General features: G+C 38.1%; 1 protein-coding gene across 2 annotated transcripts in view; it reads right to left on the bottom strand.

The window, feature by feature from the left end:
* Window positions 1–26306, bottom strand: part of Secp43 (tRNA Selenocysteine associated protein) — a 179218-nt gene that overhangs the window by 136046 nt on the left and 16866 nt on the right. For both annotated transcript variants that reach the window (XM_090372127.1, XM_090372128.1), the window contains exon 2: window positions 3324–3372. In XM_090372127.1, coding sequence (XP_090228253.1) covers window positions 3324–3359 — 36 coding nt within the window. In that variant the 5' untranslated portion in view covers window positions 3360–3372. The remainder of the gene's footprint in view (window positions 1–3323; window positions 3373–26306) is intronic.

Genomic DNA, 26306 nt, shown 5'->3' with positions numbered 1-26306 from the left:
ATATGTAGTTCAAATTTATGGGTAAACTATGGTGTATCTACACCAATATTATAGTTAATTACCTAAACCCATAAGAAATTATGCCTTGTGCATTTCATTTTCTAATACATTATTACCGACACCATTTGGCATCTCTCATATTGTGGAAATAACTTCGCAACTGTTATGGCATGTTGCATTACTACGATACCTGCCCACCCACTGATGATGATGAAGCCCACTAGCTTAAAAACGATCGTCTGCGTGGTGGTATCCACTGAAAATAAATAACAGTAGTCTTCTCTACTAGAGAAGCGTTATTTATTTGAAGTAGTGCAATACCAGCTATCTCATTGTGAAGGCACCCACAATATGAAATACAATTAAAACGATGCCTTTACACTATACGTAGTTCAAATTTATGGGTAAACTATGGTGTATCTACACTGATATTATGTAGTTAATTACCTAAACCCAAAAGAAATTATGCCTTGTGCATTTCATTTTCTAATACATTAACTTGTTCTTTACAATACTAGATTAAAACTTCGTAATTTTTCATTAAAGCAGTTACAGCAAAATATCTTGACAGCCATCTCACTTCGTTTAGTGGTCGAAATAATGAAACAACACATTCTGTGACATTGGCTAATTCTTCTAGCTTTCCTTTTTTAATAGACAACTTACTGAACATTGTATATACTATTTGTAACAGTGTTTCTATATCCCGTATGATTGACACTTTTTTCCATGCATCGTCTAATCCCAGGTCTTCTCTGTGGACAAGGCAATGCTGTTCGGACAGATTCTTTATTTCTCGTAAAAGAATTGCTGCCACACTCTTATTCTTTCCAAGCATAACATGTGCTCCATCTGATGTAAGCACCATCATCTTTTGAAGATCAAGATTGTTCTTGATATAAAATGTTCTTATTGCTTCAACAATAGTTATACGTCACATGCAGTTAATTTCAAAATACCTGCAGACACAGTCCTAAAGGAAATTCTATAGCAATTCTCCCATTATTTGTTCCTATAGTACAAAACTGATACACTCAACAAATTCAAATGCATAGTTAATGTTATCAATCAGCACCTTGACCATATTAGAGTCAGACTTCTTTCGTGCATCTTGTTCCACTCTTGCTTCACGCTCTTTTGGAGTTTCAGTTAACATTCACAAAATTCCACCTTTTTTCTGGTTGCGTAATTTGGTAACTGCACTACATGAATTCTCTTGTTGAGATGCCATTTTAAGTAATCTAACTTCGTCTTCCCATATTTTTCCACTACCGAACTCGCTCCCAACTTTCACTTCCACACAAATGGTGCATACAACATTGCCAGTATCTTGATATTTAAAAATATCGTCAATTGTTATTTTTTTGTTTTTGATGCGAAGATGGTAATTCATTTTCTACGAGCTTGTGCTAGATTTAAGAAGCCAATCCTTCTTAAATCTTGCACAAGCTTTGTTTCAAAACATTTAACTCTCCTTCAGCCCTTCTTTTTGACATCGTAAGGATAATAAAAATAATAATTATTATTATAATTATTATTGGCAATACCAAACATATTAATTATTAAGTGAAGAAACTTATTTCAGCAAAACAACTTACTGGCATACAAATAAATTTATAGAAACAAATTTTTACCTTGTTCTAACAATTTTTAACAAAAATTAGAATTTTCAGCCCACGGTACACCTTCCTCAGCTTCTATGTTATTATCATCCAGTTTTGTATGCATTCCTTGCAACTGTTGATGGTGCTCCAGCAGCGTTTTTAAAAGAAAATTTCAGCTGCGTGGCAACAATTTTGCAGTTCGTGGCAGCATTTCAGTTACTGTGCAGCCGCGCACCCTAGAGGGAACATTGATAGGAACTGATATACCCTATGAACTAGAGCAGGGGTGGCCAACAAGTTGATTGCAATCTACCAGTCGATTGATCACGATGAATTTTAAATATAAAAAATAGATTAGTCAAAATCTAAATGTTATTATTATGCACCCCACAGCATACATTTATTACAAATCCGTTGAATCACGTGACTACCCTTGTCACCGTGCAGTCACTAGGCTTGTCTAGTGAAAATTCACGCAGTTAAGTTGTGGAGAGCATGTGCATGTACATTCTTATTTAGCTTACTTAATATTAACAACTGGACAGTACTTACACATTAATTAATACCCTTTGATTTAAAATGAGTGTATTCCTTGAAAGAAATAATGTGGCTAGAAGAAACAGTAGTTGAAACTCCTTTCTTTCCTTCAAGAAAAGTAAGATGATTCTCCATTTCCTCCAGGAGACTACTAGGAGCCTTTGTTAGATCTGAGATATTCACTCTATCAATGCCAACTCTCTCAACAACTTTTAAGAATTCTGACACCTTATCCATGACGATAATAAATTTTTTATATGCATCCAAGGCCTCAATGACAATGTTTTTTATTCATTGTGAAATACCTTTCAAAAAGAAAAAGAGTAAAATGTATTATTTTCATCAAGGTGAGAACTAGAATACTTTTTGTAATGATAAAAGAAAAATGTTTTTTGATTTGCAATGCTTCCGTAGTAGCTATACCCAAAAAAGGAAATTTAGAAAGGCACCTCAATGCACTCCACGGTAAATAACAATCGGATTTTCTGCTTAATAAATAAATTAAAAGAACTTAAATCCAGATTATTCGCACAACAAAATTTCTTCATGACCCCTAATTTACAATCTAAAGCAGTAACTGTAGCATCATTTAAGTCATCTTCTTGCAAAAAAAAATGCAAACCATTTTCCGATGGTCAATTCATCAAAGACGCATTTTTAGAAATAACAGATTCTCTTTTTGAAAATTTTAAGAACAAAAATGAAATTAGAAGTGCTCCTCGAGATCTACAATTATCTCGAAATACTGTGATGTTGATTAACTTTTTTAACCACGTGCAATGAAATTCTTTAGATGGTAGATCGCTGCATATTTCGAAGAAAAAAAAGTAGATCGCATCACAAATTAAGTTGGCCACCTCTGAACTAGAGCATTACAAATAACCAAAGTAGCTGATGCATTCTCCCTGAACACCCCAGAATTTTTGCTCCCTTCTTCAGTAATGATCGAAAAACAGATCACAGCTAAATCAAGGTATTCTCCAAAAAAAAGGGGGGGGGGGAGAGTAAACTGAACTAGGGGGAAAAAGGTAAAAGAATAGAAAATACTGTATTTGTAAAACAAAACATCCTCCAAACAATTATGAAAACACTACTTCATATAAACTTCATTCAAAACATTACTTCATATAAACTTCATTCAAAACACTACTTCATATAAACAATTTTATTAAAAAAACTTACATCTCCTATCCAAAGTGTTCCACCTTTTGTATTCATTTCAACAAATAAACTGTAAGAATATAATAAAGATAATAACTAAATAAACCTAAGGATAAAATATTTTCAATATTAGCAACAAATATTCATTATTTTATTATCCAAACTTTAGAATTTAATAAGGATTACAGGAAAAAATATTTCTATGCATCTTTGAAAATTTTGAGCAATACTATGGCACACAAGCTGAAAACATATTACAGTAGAACCCAGACAAGAAATTCCCACATAAGAAGTTTTCCCCCTGTACTAAGTTTCATTTCTTAAATCTCAATTTCAACTCTGTTTATGGTAATGTATTATTTTCCCACTTAAGAAGTTTCCCGGTTAAAAACTTTTCCCGTATAAAAAGTTCGTGATAAGAATACACAGTGTATTATCATAATGACGTTTTCCCACTTAATAAATTTTTTTAAATATAGAAATGCTTAATTTTTGTATTAAAATAATATTAAACAATATAAACAGTTAGGTAATAGAACAAGTTAGTCAGTAACAGAAATGATGCCATGCACTAACTGTTAGTGCATAGCATCATTTCCTTTGGAGTAAACCACAGAAGTAGGTGTAATGGCATCATTTCTGTTATATCTCATTGTGAATGCCTTCATGAGTTGCCCTGATATTGCACTACCTTGAATAGTGGTATAGTGTTTTGTGGAAGGTGCCACCAGTGGCTCCCCACATTACTTATAATTTGAACAGTACTTATAATTTAAAAGTTACAGCTATCAGTTACAGGCTCTGCAAAAACGATAAGTGTTTACCTGTTATTTACATGATTGTTATTTTATATTGTACTTAATACGTAGTCATATAGTTATAGTTACGCTGGTTATTTTTTATTTTTAATTTAGATAAAGAGTTTTTGTGGATTTTACTTACGATAGGTAAAACCGTTATTTCGTTCCATTTCTGTAGCCATTGTTTTTGGATATAGTGGTAGGGAATTCAAATTTTTTAATTGAGGTAGCTAGGTAGCTCTAACGCATAATTATATAGTAATACGCTTCACTGTTTCTATTTAATAGTTTCTATTCAAATACTATTGATATTTAATTTATTGATTTTATTAATTTAAACTACCATGCCCCAAACTAGAGCAGCAAAGCAACGGTCACAAAGTGGCAGGAGTGCTGTGACTCGGGGGAGAACTGAGGGGGGCAATTCTCCAACGCATCACAGCCTAAAGAAATGTGCAACTTGTGAAATGTTTGCCGAACTCTCTGGAACGGAACATGATATTGCCATGGGGGATGTCTTTGTGTGTGCGCGATGCAAGGAGTGTATCGAAATCAGGCAACAACTCAGCGTTCTTATGGGCCTATATGAGAGCTTGAAGGACAGGGTGGATGCCCTCGAAGGAACTAAATTGAGGGGCCCATCAGGCTCTCAGCTGCCCACATCAACGCCAGAGCTTGCACTTGGTCATCACGCAACACAGCGGCAACCCCTAAGGCAGAATGCGCTGGTCCCACAGGAACTAGTTGTTGTTGGTGACTCTATTGTCAGGGAAACGGGGAACATCCTTTGTAAAAAGGATAGGTGGAACAGGACCAGGGTATGTCTGCCAGGGGCAAAGGTTGATGACGTTGTAGAGCGGATATCTTCTTTCAAGGGCACAAAAGGTGATATAGTTGTACACGTTGGCACTAATGATATTAAGAGTAGGAGACCGGCAGAATTACTCAACAAGTACAGGTCACTGTTGAAAAAAAGCCGTGAAATAGGGTTGAATTTGAAAGTGTCTGCAATTCTGCCCAGACACGATAGGAGGGAGTATATGATGAGAGCCTTGTCGATCAATTCGGCCCTGGAAAGATTGTGCAAGGCTCAAGGGGTAGAATTTTTTTCAGCCTGGACTGTACTTGTTAATAGGAGAGATTGCTTCTACAGGGATGGGATACACTTAAATAGAAAGGGTGCAAGAATATTTGCTGATGCTATCGAGGCAGTGTTAGGTGGGTCGGAAAACTGCTAGTTTGGGGGGATACAAAGACTAATAGTTTAACAGTAACCGCAGGCAGAGGTGAAGGCGATTCTTGCACAACTTCTATTAGAATAAGAAGCGACCTGGAGCGAGGGGTGTTGGGGGTTTCAGGGACGGATGGCAGTCATCATGGAATAGTTGGGTATATGGGATGTGTTAGGGTAACCAGGAATAGGCATAGGAGCATGTATGCTTGCATGTATACCAATGCTAGAAGTATAGTAAATAAATTTGATGAATTTGAAGTGTTGGTCAAGACATCAAAGGCGGATATTGTTGGGATAGCAGAGACGTGGTGTCACAAAGATATAAGGAATGCAGAACTGGAATTTGGGGAGTACAATGTGTACAGAAAGGATAGACAGGACAGAAAGGGAGGGGGTGTTATGCTGTTAATTAAGAAAAACATAAAATCAAAGGAAGTGCACCCAGTTAATATAGATGAACAGTGCTCTGTTGAGTCAGTTTGGTGCGAGATAAGCACTGCGAAAGGAAAAATAAGGGTAGGAGTGTGTTATAGGCCTAATGACTTGAATGAGTACAATGAACAATTGTACAGAGAAATAGAGTGGGCCAGTAAATCTGAATGTCTTATAATGGGGGATTTTAACTTCCCAGATATTGACTGGAACTTGTGGGTTGGTCACTCACACACCAGTCAGACTTTTGTGGATTTATTGGATGATTGTTTTCTGCAGCAGCATGCTCGAGAGGCAACCAGAGAAAGTAACACTCTTGATCTGGTTATCAGCAGTGATCATTCGTGTATTAAGAATTTGCAGATAAAGGAACCACTAGGTGGCAGTGATCACAGTGTGCTGAAGTGGGATTTACTCAAAGAGGTAACTACCGTCAGGGGTAAAGGAAAGGGTTTTTGCTTCCGTAAAGGGGAGTACAGTGGTCTCAGACAGTTTTTAAATTCTGTACAGTGGGATCAACTGACGATGTTACCAACAGTAAATTCTAAGTGGGAAGCATTCAAGGAATTAATCGTGGAAGCTACTAGACTTTATATACCGATTAAGAAATATCGTTCAAGGTTTAGGCCTAAATGGTTATCAAATGAACTAATGAGACTCGTGACAGAGAAGAAAAATGCATGGGATGCATATAAATTATCAGGTGACGCAGAAGCCTGTGGCAGATATAAGCTAGTCTGTAATCAGGTCACAAAGGAGGTTCGGCAGGCGAAGGCGGATTACGAGAAATCTTTGGCAAAGGATGCTAAGAAAAACAGCAAGGATTTCTTTACTTATATAAACTCTAAAAGGAAGGGGATGAATATGATTGGTCCACTTGACATCGATGGTTCGACTGTTGATGATCCTGTTCAGATAGCAAACAAACTGAATGAGTATTTTGCATCTACATTCACACGTGAGGAATTATTACAGTTTGAAAATGGAAGAAGGTTATCAAATTGTAGCAGTGTGCTTAATGATTTTGTAATAACTGAGAGCAAAGTGGAGGAGAAATTGTTGAAGTTAAACATAAGAAAGGCACCTGGGGTGGATGGGATCTATCCAGTTATTTTAAAGGAGGCGGCAAAGCAACTAAGCAAACCCTTAGCCATAATTATGAGAGCATCCTTGGACTCAGGGGAGGTTCCCACGGACTGGAGATGTGCAAATGTGTCCCCAATTCACAAAGGTGGATCGAAGGGTGACACGAGTAATTACAGACCAGTTAGTTTAACTTCTGTTCCGGGTAAAATAATGGAGTCACTGGTTAAAGATGCATTGCAGGATCATCTAGACAAGACTGCAGCAATAATTCAAACACAGCATGGGTTTGTTAAGGGAAAGTCTTGTCTGACAAATTTGATTGGTTATTATGATGTGGTCACAAAGGAACTGGATGCGAAAAATAATTTTGATATCATATACTTGGATTTCAGGAAAGCTTTTGACACTGTTGCGCATGGAAGACTACTGTACAAATTGGAGCAGAATGGTATTAAGGGTAAGTTGCTACAATGGATAAAAGGATGGTTAAGTGGGAGAAGACAGAGGGTGGTAATCAATGGGTGCTGCTCTTCATGGACTAATGTTATTAGTGGAGTCCCACAGGGTTCGGTGTTGGGTCCACTGTTGTTTTGTGTATTTATCAATGATATTGATGAAGGTATATCAGGCTTAATGTCGAAGTTTGCAGATGACACAAAGGTTGGCAGGGTTGTTAATGACAGTAATGGCAGTGTGCTACTGCAACAGGATCTAGATAATTTGGGCAGATGGGCTAAGAAGTGGCAACTGAAGTTCAACCTTGACAAATGCAAAGTACTGCATATGGGTAGAAGTAACCCCAGAGAAACGTACCAACTGTGTGGTACTACACTTAAGGTGGTAGAAAATGAAAAAGACCTGGGAGTAATTGTGCAGTCAGATATGAAGTTTTCTGAGCAATGCAGACAGGCTGCTAGGGCAGGTCATGGGGTTTTGTCAATGATATATAGGAATTTTGCTAGCAGGGAAAAGGAGGTGATTGTCCCTCTGTATAAGGCAATGGTCAGGCCACGCCTTGAGTACTGCGTACAGGTCTGGAGGCCTCATTTTAGGAAGGATGTAGATTTGCTTGAGCGTGTACAGAGAAGAGCAACACGATTGGTGAGGGGAATGAAGGGATTCTCTTACCAAGAGAGGCTTAAGTTCTGCAAATTGCAGTGGCTGGAGACTAGGCACCTGCGCGGTGATCTGATTGAGGTCTATAAGGCCTTGAATGGGTTGAGCACGCTGAATTCTGATGGGATCCTTCCACTTGTTCAGATTACGAACCTACGGGGACATAAGTTCAAATTAAGAAAGGACAGATGTAGAATAGATGTGCGGAAATTTGCCTTTAGCCAGCGGGTGGTTAATTGCTGGAACAAACTTCCATCTGTCGTTGTGGAAGTTGATAGGTTAAATAAATTTAAGGAGGAACTGGACAGGCATTTGGAGGGAATGGCGTGATGATTTTTTTTTTTTTTTTTTTTTTTTTTTTGGCTGATGCTGCATAAGCTCCTACACTTGCTTTCTTGCATCATGTGCCACTACTACTACTACTACTACTACTACTACTACTACATGTGCGCCATGGTACTTTGTGAAGAATTACAGAACCTCTGTAAAAGCCAGAAAAGTGCAGTGTCTGGTTTATATCAGAATGGTGTTATATTCTGTTGTGTCTCTGGCTGCTTGGCCACAGGGCCCCTAGTGGAACCCCACATTGCCCACCACCACCACCACTGGGAGGTGAGCCAGGCTGCCCATTGTACTCTGGCTGGCCTCTGCCAGGGTCGCCTGTGCTTCCTGACAGACAAAAAAAAAAAAAAAAAAAAAAAACGAAGGAGTGAGTAAGGAAATAGTGAAGAGAGGTGGGATACAAAGTAGTTAAAAAAAATGGGGAGGGGAACGGCATGGAGAAGGGGGCCTGCTAGAGATGGAAACAAGGAAGGAAGAGAGGGGAAGGGGACTGGCCCCAGGGGTAGAAAGTCATGGGAGACATGCTCCCATGGGAATGCCATATGAAGCCCACGTGGCAAGGATCAATCATAACTCAAGAAGGAGTTACAATGACATCATAAATATCTCACGACACAGAGCTCGTTGTCAGGAGAGATGGCCCGAGTTTGCATTTTGCCAAGGTTTGCAATTAAATTCCACATGAATGAGAAGGAAGTGTCCGAATCAACAAGGAGAAGAGAATGGGAACACATCAAGCGATGACTCAAAGAAGTATGCTGGAACTTTATAAGTGACTGGGAGCTACCTCGAATAAGCAATGTTTCGCCAGTGGAGAAGACTAATATTACTTATTCTCAGCAGATACCACCACAGCGGGGTCATGGTATCCACCGAGAATCCAGCGGCAAATTGTTGCCTATTCGAGAATCGACTGTTGAAGTGCTGCTTATTCAAGGTAGTTCAATATCAAAGAAATTCGTTGTGAAGGCATTCACAATATGAGACATAACAGAAATGATGCCATTTCACCTACTGTGGTGGTTTATATTCAATGGTCTACAAACTAAAACGATGCTATGCACTAACTTGTTCGATTAGTGAATTTTTCGTAGTCTGAGGCTTTCAGTGCTAAAATCTTTTTAGTATAAATATTTTGATATAATAGAAGTGACATGTTGCAATTGTTTTCATCAATATTCATAACTGGATAGTGTCGACCACATGAAGAACAGTGAAGAGTTTGCCCTTAAGTTCTGATGGTATTAGTATTAGTATTGGCTGCATGGTGCAAGAAAGCCCATGGCTTATGCTGCACCAGTCAAGAAAGGAAAAAAAAAAAAAATAAACAAATAAAACAATGATAAAAAAAATAAATAAGTAATAATAAATAATAATAATTAATAAAAGAAAAGGAAATTAAACGTATCATCCTGTGCGCTTCCCTCACCCGAAGGTACTATCCAAATGACCTTTGAATTTCCCCACACTGTTAGCCTCTACCACCCATGTAGGCAACTTATTCCAGTAATTTATAACTCGCTGGCTAAAATAAAACTTCCTGCAGTCCAATCTAAACATTTCCCCCTGTAACTTGAATTTATGCCCCCTAGTTCTAGCATCATTTATAATCTTGAAAATTTCGTCCTCATTCATTTTACTGATGCCTCTCAGAGCCTTAAACACCTCAATCAAATCTCCTCTAAGGTGTCTAGTTTCAAAACTCTGCAACCCACATATTCGAAGTCTTTCTTCATAAGGATGCCCTTTTGCAGATCTCACCAGGCGAGTTACCCGTCTTTGCACCCTTTCAAGAAGCTCAATGTCTTTCTTTAGGTGCGGTCTCCATACTTGAACACAGTATTATAAGTGTGGTCTAACAAAAGCCTTATATAATGGGATTATCACGTCCTTATCTCTACTTGCAAAAGTTCAATAGATCATCAATAGCACACCATGGGCCTTCCTTGCAACCTGTTTACAATGCTCTGAGAATTTCATGTCTGACCGTATCGTAACACCCAAGTCCCTTTCCTCTTGAGGTATGTGCAAGAGTTACTTTGACCAATGCGTGTCAAATACTCAGATAAATGCGTGTCAGTATTACCCACATACCCCCTAACTAGCAGTTTCCCCTGAACCTTTAAGGTATCCTCAATAATACTGGCAAAAACTCTTGCACCACCTTTGTTTAAGTGTATCCTGTCTCTACAAAACAAATTCCTTCTACCTACAAGTGTGGGCCATGCTGATAGAAATTTCCCCCCCTAAAGCCTTGCAGAGTCCTTCAAGTCTTGAGTTAATCCACAAGGCTTTTAACATATAATCCCTCCTATCGTGTCTGGGCAGAACTGCAGAAACATAGACATTGTGGCCTAGCTTGTGGCATTTCCTCAGCATGGTCCTGTATTTTTCCAACAAATCGTAAGATCATGTACGTTTAATGTCATTAGTTCCCATATGAATAATAATATTCTCTTTACCCCCCTTAAAATCTGACAATCTGTTGGTGACATCATTAATAGTTGCTCCCGGCAGACATACCCTGGTTCTACTCCACCTATCCTCATTACAAAAAATATTCCCCATTTCCCTGACAATGGAGTCTCCTAATAAAACAATGTCCTTTTTAACCAGAGTAGTTTGCGCTTGGTTTTTCTGTTTTGAGGCCCGAATCGGGTGTGCATCACTTGGTAGATTGCTGGAGTCTTGAGTCCCTGACGAGCTCCCAGATGGTTGTGAACAGTACTGAGTGGAACAGTGGACTGTTGCTCTGCCTTACTGTAATTGTGACCTTTTAAAGCATATGTTGAAACTCCAAAGAAGCTCATCCATCCAACTTGGTAATGAATGTAATGAATAGAATGTTAAGCAATTAGAGATCCTCAGTTTAAAAATGATTCCCATGGGCAGAGTAAAATATTTATAAATTCTGAAATAGTACTTAAAAATCATCTTTAACTTATGTATGTGTATCCTTTCATTTTCATTTGTGCAGTTAATATTTCATACCAGTAGGTCATTTTCCCTTATAAGATGTTCTAAACCCCCAATCCCTTGGAAAACTTCTTATTCGGGTTCTACTATATATGCAAAATCCCTTAAAGGTCAGGATTGAAATATATATCATCTGTATGTTTCATAAAAAATAATTAAAATGCCCAACAAACAATATAAACATTCAGAATGTTATTGTGTTACATAAATGTATTAAAATCAACATATGAAAAAACATACGTAGTAGTAGTAATAAAGGAATGTGATGCAAGAAAGCAAGTGTATGAGCTCATGCAGCATCAGCCCAAAAAAAAAAAAAAAAAAAAAAGTTTCACACATCCATTCCCTCTAAAAGTTTGTCCAGTTCCTCCTTCAATTTATTTAAGCTATCAACTTCGACAATGACAGATGGAAGTTTCTTCCAGCAATTCATCACCTGCTGGCTGAAAGCAAATTCCACACATCTATTCTACAACTGTCTTTCCTCAATTTGAATTTATGTCCCCTCAGGTTCGTAATCTGAGCGAGCGGAAAAATCCCATCAGAATTCAGCGTACGCAATCCATTCAAGCCTTCTACACCTCAATCAGATCACCTCACAGGTGCCTAGTCTCCAGCCGCTGCAATTTACAGAGGACCACTTCCCTCCCCTCAACCAATCTTCTTGCCCTTCTCTGTACACGTTCAAGCAAAGCTACATCTTTCCTAAAATGAGGCCTCCAGACCTGCATGCAATACTCAAGGCGTGGCCTGGCCATTACGTTATACAAAGAGATAATCACCACCTTTTATAATTATATCCTATATATACAGTGGATTCCGGTTATTTTGGCCACCGGTTAATCGGGGCAGAACTCAATCGAGAAAATTGCCAGAATTTACTTTGCTTAATTGGGACAATTAAGCGAAGTAAATTCTGGCTAGATTCCAAAAAATGGAATCTTCAATTACACGCTGTTTAATCGGGGAAGGAGACCGCAGCAGTGGAGGTTATCCTACGATTGTCTCCGACTGTACCACGTGGGTCGGTCAGATTTCTAGAGGTCACAACCATAAAACAATAAAAACAATTAGCAGTCACCTGTTTATTGGGCTTTTCTGTTAGTGCAATTTTATCATAAACGGATAGTAAACACGATCTTATTGAATTTGTGATAATACCGACAGCTTGAATTCTGTGGGTTATTACGTGAAACGTGTTTACACTAACATGAAATCTTCTATCATATAAAAAAAATAATTTTCAGAATCTTCTCTTCATTCCTATTTTTAAAGCTTCGTAACTTGTTACTCCGTTCTACTTGGGTGTATTGTGTTACTTGCAATTTGTGTTCAGTGTTCTTTGTTATAGATTGCTTATCTTTTTACTGTTTTAAATTTTAACCCCCACCCACAAATGTAATTGAAGAGAAATGTCAACTAGTTAGTATGTACATATTACAGTATGTATTAATTATTCCAAATGTCATGTATATTCTTCCGATTGTCACGTATCATTCAATTTTTTAATTGGAAGGTAATAAAGGGTAAATTTGTGCTTAATATATCTTTACTTTTATAGCCTGTGGATAATATTCCTCCTATTTTCGCTAATTAGAATCACTGTTTAATAGAATTAAAATTCAATTCATAAACGTGATCACAATGACTGGTGCTTACTACACATCGTATAGTGAACGGTACTTTACTATGGTGAGTCCATCGTAACGTGATTTGATTGTACAGTGAACCAATTGTAAAGTGGGGGGTTCATTGTATTTTTAAATATTTACATGAAACTTCGGATAATTGGGGCAGCGCTTAATCAGGCCAAAATGCACTAGTCCCGATGTATCCCAAATAACCAGAATCAACTGTATATATTTTATATATATATATTAAGTTAGTAGTCGTGAAGGGCAATGTGCTAACGTTAAGTTACTAGTGACGCTAGTTATAGAGAACAAATAGCGAACGGAACTGTGATCGCTATCACAGTTAACAAAGAAGGGAGATAAGATAAAGGAGAAGTAATGAGGAATAATAAGAATTAATAAGAATAACTTAGTGCTGTTCGTCCTGTGATTTCAGTGCCTTTTTCGAGGGCTAGCCGCCGAAATCAAAGGAGGAAATGGCAATAAGTGGGTATAGCCTCTGTTTCTATATGAAATACACGCCCCACGTGATACACGTGAAAAGTAGGTAAGGATTGTTTAGTCAGTTAAAATGATTTATTTAAATTTAATATTAATTATGAAGGTGCGGCACTTATATTTCATGGCTGACCCGAGAGAGGCTGGAAGTAAAGATTAAAAGAATAACCAGAATAAAAAGCACGAAATGGGATAACTTACATGTGGTTGGAGCGATCTGTACTGTTGTGGAGAAATAAAATGTTTAGACTGAATGTGGGCTACGATATGTGGTATAGGCTGGCGACCCCTGGTGTAAGAAATCGGGAAAGTTGTAAAATAAAATAAATTAATTAATTATGTTGGGCTAGTTACCCCATGTGTTACAGGTTGGAGATGTATTCAAATAATTTACGTAAAATAAATAAATTAAATAAAATAAGTTAAATTAGCAAATAGTAAATTAAAATTAATTTAACCAATTTTTGTTATGAATTTAAAAGGGATTAGTGGTAGGGTTAAACGATTGAAGGAATGCGTCACAGGATAGAAAAGAATAAATGGCTAGTAAAGTAGTGGTATATAGTTGCTGAACTTTGTACAGGTGAGGAAAGTGTTTTAAAGCAGAAAAGGGGCATCTCCGGTATTACGTTCGGTATACTAATGGCTCACGAGAAATAAAAATATAGGGGGTAGGAAAGCGTAATGAGTACTGAAGAAGGCAAAAATCTGGTGCTAGGGCAGTTCAGGGTTGCTATACCATTATTATTATTATTCTTATTTCTAATATTAATAATATCTTAAACTGTTGCTTCCTTTAAAACATTTTATATACAGGGTGTCTCAAAAATATTGGTACAAAAGTTTAGGGGAGGTTGTTGTTGTTATTTGGTTTTTAGGAGCATTAGCAATTAAGGCCATATTGCTCCGGGATATGCGGTGGTCATTCCCTGACCTTTCCGCATCCTCCGTATTTGGTAGTGACGGGCTCGAACCCCGGTCTAATCAAGAAGCGTGTGCTACACACTGCTGCTCCTTCCCACCTGGCTACAGAGGCGCCTTTTAGGGGAGGTAGGTAACAGCTAAAGGAATGTGAATCGCATAGGAACCCATAACCGGAAACGTCACGGGAAAGTAGTAACAGAGACACAAGAAGCAGAAATGACACAAGACAGTAATTAGTGGCAAACATTTGACATAATATTAACAATGGAGTACGAGATGGATGCATTTCATGATGCTACAACAGATGCTCGAAGGTTCCACCATGAGACGCGATGCATGCGTGATACCGACGCAGCATGGATTGGCAGACACGGTCGAACACACCTGGAGTTTCTTTGACAGTAGCAGCAGCGCAGACGAGTCTCGCCACGAGATCCATTTCCACTCCACAGGCAATTCATACACGATAGATTTGAGGGGCCCCCACAGAAAGAAATCAAGGCTCGATAAATCAGGTGAGCATGGGGGCCAGGCAACGGGTCCACCACAGCCAATCCATCGACGCCCAAAACGCCTGTTCAAATGGTCACGAACACACCTTCCATAATGGGCAGGCGCCCCTTCATGTTGAAACCAAATGTTGCGTTTCACATTTGCTGGAACATCGTCAAGTAACCCTAGTAGAACTTGTTCAAGAAAGATCCGATATTTAGCAGAGTTCATGCGGGATGGTAACAGGTAACAGGTCGACTAAGCAGTCACCGACCATACCTGCCCACACATTTATTGCGAAGCGATGTTGTGCCACATGGGGGCGCACACCGTGTGGGCCCTCTGCTAATCCATACACTAGATGCATGTCTGCCAGCTCACAGTTCGTATATCTACGAAGGCTCTTCATGCGGCGACTACTGCTTGAATGAGTAAACCAGAAATTTTCTCTCGCGCGAACTGATGAACAGCGCCGTGTACCGACTTACGGTGACGTTTCCGGTTATGGGTTCCTATGCGATTCACATTCCTTTAGATGTTACCTATCTCCCCTAAACGTTTGTACCAATATTTTTGAGACACCCTGTATATATTATATATATACATATATCACGTATCAAGGTAAAAGTGCTTCTTGCACTACTTCTGGGCCGACCGGGCTAGCCAGGTGGGTAAAGTGCCTGCCTGGCAACCCAAAGGTTGCTGGTTCGAATCCCGCCTCGGACTTGGATCACAGTAAAATGCAAAAACTTTGGGAGGTGCATCATGATCACAGAAGCCGATGCGCCAACAACAACAAAAAAAAAAAAAAAAAAAACTACTTGTGTTGGAGCAGCCTGGTAAGCAAAGTGTTGCGAATTTCAAGCTGTGGGTAATCATTAGCAGAAGCATATGATGCAAGAAAGCAAGCTTACACAGCATCAGCCAAAAAAAAAAAAACCTTCCCATTTCACCCATCTGGTCACTCCAAATATTTGCCTAATTTAGCCTTAAATTTATTTAAGCTACCAACTTCCAAAATAACAGATAGAAGTCTGTTCCAGCAATTAACTACCCACTGGCTAAAGGCAAACTTCCACACATCTACTCTACAACTGTCTTTCCTCAATTTGAATCTATGCCCCCTCAGGTTCTTAATCTGAGCAAGCGGAAGTATCCCACCAGCATCGAGCCTGCTCAAACCATTCAACGCCTTATACTCCTCGATCAGGTCATCTTGCAGGTACATAGTCTCCAGATGCTACAATTTGTAGAACTTAAGCCTTTGATCGTAAATGCATCCCTTTGTTCCTCTCACCAATCTTGTTGCCCTTATCTGTACTCGTTCTAGCAACTCTACATCCTTCCTAAAATGAGGCCTCCAGACCTGTATACAGTACTCAAGGTGTGGCCTGACCACTGCCTTATACAAAGGGATAATCACCTCCATGTCTCTGCTAGCAAAATTCCTATATATCATTGACAAAACTCCATGACCTGCTCTGGCAGATCATAGAGTTCAAGGCTTCATAATCTAATGTCACCAGATATCTTCTCTTGTCTTCTCAACCTCCAACCCAAGCGCGGTACTAAGCACTATAGGTTCTAATACCTCTCGTGTTTGGAGTTTTCATAAAAAAAAAAAAAAACAATGGGCCCAGCACCGAACCATGGGGGACTCCGCTAACAACATTAGTCAATGTAGAGCAGTGTCCATTTATTACCACTCTCTGCCGGCTCCAACTCAACCATCCCTTTTTCCATTGGTAACTTTCCCTTAATGTCATACCACTCCAATTTGTAAAGCAGTCTTCTAAGTGCAACAGTATCAAAAGCTTTACTGAAATCCAAGTATATGATATCTAAATTATATTTTGCATCCAGTTCCTTTGTGACCACATCATAGTATTCAATGAAATTGGTCAGACATGAATTCCCCCTTAACAAACATATGCTGTGTCTGAACTATTACTGCTGTCTTGTCTAGGTGATCCTGTATCACCTCTTTAACCAGTGACTCCATTATTTTCCCCGGAACAAAAGTTAAATAGGTCTATAATTATTTGTGTCACCCTTTGAACCCCCGTTGTGAATTGGGGATATATTTGCACATCTCCAGTCCATGGGGACCTCCCCTGACTTCAAGTATACTCTCATAATTATGGCTTAGGGTTTGCTCACTTCCCTTCCTGATCTCCTTCATTGTAACTTGACAGATTCCATCTGCCTTTTTAATGTTTAACTTCAACAATTTCTCCTACACGTTGCTCTCAGTTATTACAAAATCACTTAACTCCCTGTTAGAGTTTGATAAACTTCTGGCATTCCCCTCCTTGAATAACACCTCATATGTGAATGCAGATGCAAAATACTCATTCAATTTATCAGCTACTTAAGAAGGATCACCAATCTGATTCAACCCTTTCCTTCTAGAGTTTACATAAGTAAAGAACTCTTTGCTGTTTTTCTTTGCATCCTTTGCCAAAGATTTCTGATTTCGAAAACTGTGAATTACAGTTTCATCTTTTTACTTCACCTATGTCTATTGATATTAAAATTGTTGATGAGAGCTTACAAATGGAATTAATTGAAATCCAATGTGACTCTTTGCTAAAGCAAAAATATACAGAAGTTGGAATTCCAGACTTTTACACTTATTTACCCGCAGATCGATTTTCAAAAATGTTATTTTTCGCTACGAATATACTGGCTATGTTCGGGAGCACATATTTATGTGAGCAACTGTTTTATTTGATGAAAAATAACAAATCTCCAAAAATGTCAAGATTAATCGATTACCATCTATCATCAATCTTAAAGATTACATCAGCTCAAGATATTCAACCAAATTTTGACCTGCTTTGTGGAAACGATGACAAGTGTCCTCTAAAAAATGATATAATAATAAATTGTGGTTTTATTGTTTATGTTTTTATTAAATATTGTAAAGTATTTTTAATTTAAAAACTAATGTAGGATACAAAACATGTTATCTACATACTAAATACAGTAATTCTAAAAATTGCATTTTGTTTATTTTTTGAGTATTAAAGGCATGTGGCCCTCAGCCTAATGCAAAATAGCTTATATGGCCCATGGTGCAAAACGAGTTTGACAAGCCTGATTTATACAAACTATTCTAACACATGACCAGGAAAAATTAATTCTTCTGCATAATTACTTGGAGAGAAACAATTTGGAGTAAACTGAATGTTTGCAAGAAATAAACCCCAATTAACTAACCCAAACCATGTATACTTGCATATGCATTAATGCTAGGAGCACAGTAAATAAATCTGATAAATTTGAAGTACTGATTAAGTCATCAAATGTAGTAACTATAGGGATATCAGAGACATGGTGTACTCAGATAAGGGATACAGAATTTTAATGTGAAAGTACAATGTATATAGAACGAAAAGAGAAGACAGGAAGGTGGGAGGGGTTATGGTCTTAGTTAAGAAGCATATTAAATCTAAATCAGTATATCCGGCTGACATGAATGGCCAGTGTAAACTTTCCAGTTCTTTCTGTTTTGTGCAATGGCCATCCATTTACTACCCACAAACTTATGAATTAAATCTGTCCATCTCTGTTGATGTCTTCCAGGTTTTCTTCTAACTCCTCTTGGGTACCATTCTGTTATTTTCTTAGTCCATCTGTCATCATGTCTTCGAGCTATGTGTCCTGCCCATGACCATTTTAGTTCTTTAGTTTTGATAAGAATGTCCTTTACTTGAGTTTGCTGCCTAATCCATGTGTTTCTCTTCTTATCTAACAGTCTGATTCCCAATATAATTCGTTCCATTCTTCGCTGTGTAGTTCTCAGCTTCTCTTCCATTCTTTTGGTGAGTGCCCAAGTTTCACTTCCATAAGTCATGATGGGGAGTATACATTGGTTCATTATTTTACGTTTCAGACAAACTGGGATATTGCTACTCAGTATGTGACTATATTTCCTGAATGCTATCCACTCAAAATTTATTCTTCTCTTGACTTCCAGCCATTTATATTGTAAAGGTTTTCAGCTAATGATTTGTCCCAGATAAGTATATGACTCTACCTTTTCAATTACTGCTCCTTCAATCATTATATCCCTTACTGTGGCTTGTTCATCATTACTTTTGTCCAAAAGTAATGATGTCTTTTAAGTCCAAAATCCTTACTATTTCTGCATAACTGATTAAGATTTTCCTCTAATTCTTTGGGATCGTGGCTTATGACCACGATGTCATCAGCAAATCGTAAATGGTTTAGGTGCTCTCCATTCACATTGATTCCCTTCTGCGACCAGTCTAATCTTCTGAAAGCTTTCTCAAGGGCAGCAGTAAACAACATTGGAGATATTGTGTCTCCTTGTTGAACTTCTTTCTCAATTTTAAATTTACTACTGTCTTTGTCTAGTCTAATAAAGAAGGTAGCATTCTCATATATTTTCTTCAAAATCATAATATATGGGGTATCTATGCCTTGTCTTTCCAGTGCCCGAAACATTGCCTTATACTGTATAAAGTCAAATGCCTTTTCATAATCCACAAATGCCAGGCATAACGGTGTTTTATATTCATTTGCTTTCTCCATTAGCTGTGATATTACGTGAAGGTGATCCATAGGTGAGAATCGTGTCCTAAATCCAGTTTGCTCTTTCGGTTGATTCTCATGAAGTATTCTTTATAATCTGTTAGTAATGAACCATGAGAACAACTTATAGATGTGGGATAACAAGCTAATTGGTCTATAATTTCCAATTTCTGATTTATCTCCTTTCTTATGCAGCAAAACTATGATTGCATTATTCCACTCCTTAGGCATAACACCTTTTCTAATTCATTTTGTGAAGAGTCTTGCCAGTTTTTGTGCCATGTCTTTTTCTCCTAATTTTAACAACTCTACAGTAACTTCATCCTCCCCCCATGGCTTAGCGATTCTTCATTTTCTTCAACACAAGCTCTACCTCATCAGGAACAATATCAGGTATGTTATATGTGTTACTAATTTGCGATCCATCTTCACTGCTGGCAACATTCCTCGCTCTTTGTATAATTTTCTATAGTAGTTTTCTGCTATTTGAATTATGCCTTCTCTGCTATTTATAAGTACACCATCACTATTCTTCAGTTTCAGTATCATTTATCTTTCTATATGGCTGCTGATTTAAATTCTTTGTTTTCCCTTAATGCTTGTTCTACTTTTCTTGTGTTAAATTTTCTTATGTCCTCTCTGAGTCTCTTTCTAATGGCTTTTCATAACTTAGTATACTCAATTTTCTCCTTGTCAGTGTTTTTCTTGCTCTTCATTTGTCATCTTCGGTTCATCATGACACGTGTTTCTTGACTAATTTTTTCTTCTTTGGATTTCTTTTTACCTATAGGTTTCTTGGGCCTTATCACTTTCAGAAAGTTGTAATATTCCTCGTTGATATCTTGGTCCTGAGCAATCTGCAGAAGATCAAACTTGTTCTTAAGTTCTAGTACATATTGCTTTTTCTCCTCTTCTGTTATCTCAAAGACCTTTGTATTATTTACTCGAGTCAGTTTTTTTCCTTTCTTTTCTTACATCTATATCATCTACTATATCATCTTACATCTACTGGTTAAAGAAATAATTAAGGACCATTTAAACAGCAATTCAATTATACTGCAGTCACAGCATGGATTTGTTAAGGGGCAATGTTGTCTATTTTTTTCATCCAGTTCTTAATACAGGAACTAAATGCAAAAATTAATTTTGATATCATATATTGGATTTCGTGATGAACCAAAGACGACAAATGAAGAGCAAGATAAACAACAAGGACAAAATTGAGTATACTGAGTTATGCAAAGCCATTAGAAAGAAACTCAGAGAGAACATAAAAAAATTTAACACAAGAAAGGTAGAACAAGCATTACGGGGAAAACAAAGGACTTAAATCAACAGTCATGAGCAGTAATATAGAAAGACAAATGATACTGAATCTGAAGAATAGTGATAGTGTACTTATAAATAGCAGAGAAGGCATAATTCAAATAGCAGACTACTACAAAGAATTATATAAGGATCAAAGGAATGATGCCAGCAATGTTGAAGATGGAGCACAAATTGGCAACACATACAACATACCCAATGTAACCCCAGGGGGATCACATCTGGTGAGTATGGGCTTGGCACACCCAGGGTCCTGGACTGGATATCATCATTCTTTTCTTTCTTGCCGATTCCCTTCTACTTTTGACTCTCTCTCTCACACGGTAACTCAGGAACTTTTTTTTTTCCTGGTGCAGCATAAGCCTCGGGCTTCCTTTTTTTTTTTTTTTTTTTTTATGAAAACCCCAAACACGAAAGGCATCAAAACCTATAGCACTTAGTACCGTGCATGGGTTGAAGTAGACGTATGGGGGTGCCGGAAACTTTGCTTTAGAGACTAAACATGGGTTTCACCACTTCAAGCCTCCAATAAGCAAAGTGGTGGTATTTCACCACCTGCATTTTTTGCACCATATGGCTATTAATAATAATATCCTTCTTCACGAGATAGAACATGCACTGAAGAAAATAAAGAATCAAAAAGCCCTATGCGAAGATGAAGTTATTGTAGAGTTGTTAAAATTGGAAGGAAGACACATGACACGAAAATTGGCAGGACTCTTCACAAAATGCATGAGAAAAGGTGTGATGCTTAAGCAGTGGAATAATGCAATCATAGTTTTGCTGCATAAATAAAGGAGATAAATCAGAAATTGGACATTATAGACCAATTAGCTTGTTATCCCACATCTACAAGTTGTTCACAAGGGTCATTGCTAACAGATTAGAAAGAATACTTGATGAGAATCAACCGAACGAGGAATCCCGTCCTTGATGAGAATCAAGGACGGAATTCTCAACTTGCGATGACCTTCACGTAATATCACAGCTAATGGAGAAAGCAAATGAATAAAAAACTGAATATGATTTTTAAGAAAATATATGAGAATGCTACCTCCTTTACTAGATAAAGAGTGGGAAATTTAAAATTGAGAAGGAGTTTGACAAGGAGGCACAATATCTCAGAAGTTGATTGCTGCCCTTGAAGCTTTCAGATGATTGGACTGGTCGCAAAAAAGAGTAAATGTGAATGAAGAGTACCTAAACCATTTATGATTTACAGATGGCGTTATGATAATAAGCCATGATCCTGAAGAATTAAATGAAAACCTTAATCAGATATGCAGAGTTAGTAAGGATTTCAGACTAAAAATGAATATGGCTAAAACAAAAGTAATGATGGAAATTTGGAATTTGATAGCTAAGGTATAACGCAAAACTATATAGTGGAATACGTATTAGTGCATTAGCTTAGTATAGTCAAGTTTAGTATAGTAAATTAATCAATTAAATTTAACCTTATTAATTTTCATTGTCGAGACTATAAAGCGTTTAGGGCTGAAGCCTCAAGCTATGGAAAAGTTTAGACTATGTATAAGTATAGTGCAAAAGCATCAATAATACATAGCCAAATCTGAATTAACAGAATGTTAGCAAAACGGCATAGTTTTAAGTTATATCTCATATTGTGAATACCTTCACACAGAGTTGCCATGATATTGCACTACTTCGAATAAGTAACGCTTCACCTGAGGAGAAAATTGTTTGTTTGTTTGTTTGTTATTTGGTTTTTAGGAGCATTAGCAACTAAGGCCATATTGCTCCGGGATATGCGGTGGTCATTCCCTGACCTTTCCGCATCCTCCATATTTGGTGGTGACGGGCTCGAACCCCGGTCTAATCAAGAAGCGTGTGCTACACACTGCTGCTCCTTCCCACCTGGCTATGGAGGCGCCTCTGAGGAGAAGCATCAATAATTCTGAATTAACAGAAGACTTCACCTGAGGGGAAGTCTTCTGTTAATTCAGAAGACTTCCCCTCAGGTGAGGCTAGAAGAGGCTAGTTTTCTCTTCAGGTGAAGCGTTACTTATTAGAAGTAGTGCAATATCATGGTAACTCGTTGTGAAGGTATTCACAATATGAGATATAACTTAAAACGATGCCGTTTTGTTAACATTCTGTTCATTCAGATTTGGCTATGTATTATTGATGCTTTTGCACTATACTTATACCTAGTCTAGGCTTTTCCATAGCTTGAGGCTTCAGCCCTAAATGCTTTATAGTCTAAACACATCATACGCCATCAGGCATCTCTCATAGTATTAGTATTAGTATTAGTAACGGCCGCATGGTGCAAGAAAGCCTATGGCTTATGCTGCACCAGCCAAAAAAAAAAAAAAAAAAAAAAATAAATAAAATAAATCCGAACAAAACAATGATAAAAACAAAAAAATAAAAATAAATAACTAAATAATAATAATTAATAAAATAAAAAATAAATAAAAAGGAAATTAAACCTATCATCCTATGTGCTTCCCTTACCCGAAAGTACTATCCAGATGACCTTTGAATTTCCCCAAACTGTCGGCCTCTACCACCCATGAAGGCAACTTATTCCAGTAATTTATAACTCGCTGGCTAAAATAGAACTTCCTGCAATCCAATCTAAACATTTCCCCCCGTAACTTGAATTTATGTCCCCTAGTTCTAGCATCATTTATATCTTGAAAATTTTGTCCTCATTCATTTTACTGATGCCTCTCAGAGCCTTAAACACCTCAATCAAATCTCCTCTAAGGTGTCTAGTTTCCAAACTCTGCAACCCACATATTCGAAGTCTTTCTTCATAAGGACGCCCTTTTGCCGATCTCACCAGGCGAGTTACCCTTCTTTGCACCCTTTCAAGAAGCTCGATGTCTTTCTTCAGGTGCGGTCTCCATACTTGAACACAGTATTCCAAGTGTGGTCTAACATAAGCCTTATATAATGGGATTATCACGTCCCTATCTCTACTTGCAAAAGTTCGATAGATCATTGATAGGACACCATGGGCCTTCCTTGCAACCTGTTTACAATGCTCAGAGAATTTCATGTCTGACCGTATCGTAACACCCAAGTCCCTTTCCTCCAGTACTGGCTTTAGTTGAACTCCACCAAGTGAATAAGTTATTTTGGGATTACTGTTTCCCAGGTGTAATACCTTACACTTTGTTGGATTAAAGCACAGCTGCCATTTTTCTGACCATTCCTGAAGTCTATCTAGGTCTCTCTGAAGAAGCTCAGCTTGACAGTGATCATTAACTACTCTCCCAATTTTAACATCATCTGCAAATTTAGACATCACGCCCTCTATCCCTTCATCAATGTCGTTTGTGAAAATTAAAAACAACAGTGGTCCTAATACTGATCCTTGGGGAACCCCACTTCTTACATCAACCCAATCTGAGGAATAGCCATTTATCACAACCCTCTGCCTCCTGCCCTGAAGCCATCCTTCTATCCATCTAAGGATTTTCCCAGTGATTCCAACCTGTTCCAGCTTATAAAGCAACCGCTCATGTGGGACTGAGTCAAAAGCTTTGCTGAAATCTAAATAAACAATGTCGAAATTATTCCCTAAATCCAGCTCGTGAGTGACCCTTTCGAAATAGCGAACCAGATTTGTTAAACATGATTTTCCCTTTACGAAACCATGCTGAGTATCCTTGAGAATTTCAATTCGATCCAAATGATCCTGAATTCCACCCTTGATCATTGCCTCCATGATTTTCCCTACTACTGAAGTCAGACTGACAGGTCGATAATTTCCAACTTCACTTTTAGAGCCACCCTTATGTATGGGAGATACATTTGCACTTTTCCAATCCAAGGGAATCTCCCCAGAGTCTAATGATGCTCGCATAATTAGCCTCAATGGTTCAATGCACTCGCTTGCCGCCTCTCTTAAGATTATAGGGTATATTCCATCAACTCCAGGAGCCTTACTGGTCTGTAGGCTCGAAAGTTTTTTCATTAAATAATCTTGCGAAATTTCAATATCATTAATTACATATTTTTTAACTTCGCTCCCACAATTTCCCTTTGCCACAAAAGGCTTTTCATTTGTAAATATCGATGCAAAATAACTGTTGAGTTCATCTGCAACGGCAGCTGGTGTATTTATTACTATCCCCTTTCCCTTACATAAAGGTCCGATCTGGTTTGTCCTGCTCTTCTTGGCATTTATATATGTGAAGAATTCTTTATCCCCCCTCTTTGCTCTGTTTGCTAGTGATTTCTCATAAACTGCCTTTGCCTGTCGAACCTTTTCTGTGGCTCTATTACACATCACCTTGTAGCTGTTATAGGCTTCAGTACTTTTTGTTGTTCTGTAACCTTTCCATGCCACCTTTTTCTGCTCAAGTAATGCGGCAACTTCACTAGTCATCCAACTTGGAACCCTCCTCGTGGAGTATTTTTTTAATGGTATATACGCATTCAAGGCATCTGTGATTAATGTTTTAAAAGCGTACCACAGTTCAATTGTATTCATTCTCTGCGCGATATCTACCCAGTTAATAGAGGCCATGTAGTACCTTAAGGCATCGTAATTTCCTTTTCTGAAATTAAAACCCATTCCTTTGCCTTTTACTTCTGCTACCTCTCTCGTCATCACCCACTGTAGATCACAATCATATTGTGAAGTTATACTTCATAACTGTTTTGCCATCACTGCATCACTCAGGTACCTACCCACCCACCGAAGAAGGGCGAAATAGCCCTGAAACAGCACCAGGGGGAGCCTGATGATGATGTCCGGAGTTTCCAAGAATAGGTAACAACAGCCTTCTCCACTGGGGAAGCATTGCCTATTCGAGGAGTTTGAGTTTTTGAGTGGTGTGAGTTGAAGGAGTTACTGTCCCTTTCATTCTTCTACACTGTTTCTTTTCCTCTTCCACTCCTACTATTACTTTCCCTCTACCTTTTTGCTTTTCTAAGTCTAATAGGGACAACTGGATAGTCGAGCTATTATCCCACACAAATACAAAATAGCCCTGCAACGGTGCCGTCTGGGTGGTGGTATCCATCTGAGAATAAGTAACATTAGTCTTCTTCTCAGGTGAAGCGTTACTTATTCGAAGTAGTGCAATATCATGGCAACCCGTTGTGAAGGTATTCACAATATGAGATATAACTTAAAACGATGCCGTTTTGCTAACATTCTGTTAATTCAGATTTGGCTATGTATTATTGATGCTTTTGCACTATACTAAATTGGTTTTAAACAGAAATCATGCCACAAAATAGAGCAGCAAAGCAACATGCACAAAGTAACAGGAGTGCTGTGGCTTGGGGGAGAACTGAAGAGGGCGATTCTCCAATGCATCACAGCCTAAAGAAATGTGCAACTTGTGAAATGTTTGCAGACCTTTCTGGGACGGGACATGATGTTGCCAAGGGGGATGAATGTCTTTGTGTGTGCTCGATGTAAGCAGTGTGAAAAAGTTAGGTGCCAACTCAGTATTATGAGCCTTTATGAGAGCTTCAAGGACAGGGTAGATGCCCTCAAAGGACTTAAATTGGGAGACCCATCAAGCTCTCAGCTGCCCACATCAATGCCAGAGCTTGCACTTGATCATCAGGCAACACAGCGGCAACCTTCAGG

This window comes from Mastigoproctus giganteus, chromosome 4, assembly GCF_048544385.1.
Source record: "Mastigoproctus giganteus isolate SK-2022 chromosome 4, ASM4854438v1, whole genome shotgun sequence".
NCBI lineage: Eukaryota > Metazoa > Arthropoda > Arachnida > Uropygi > Thelyphonidae > Mastigoproctus > Mastigoproctus giganteus.
Note: the sequence above shows the minus strand (reverse complement) of the source record. Positions and strands in the feature narration are given on the sequence as shown.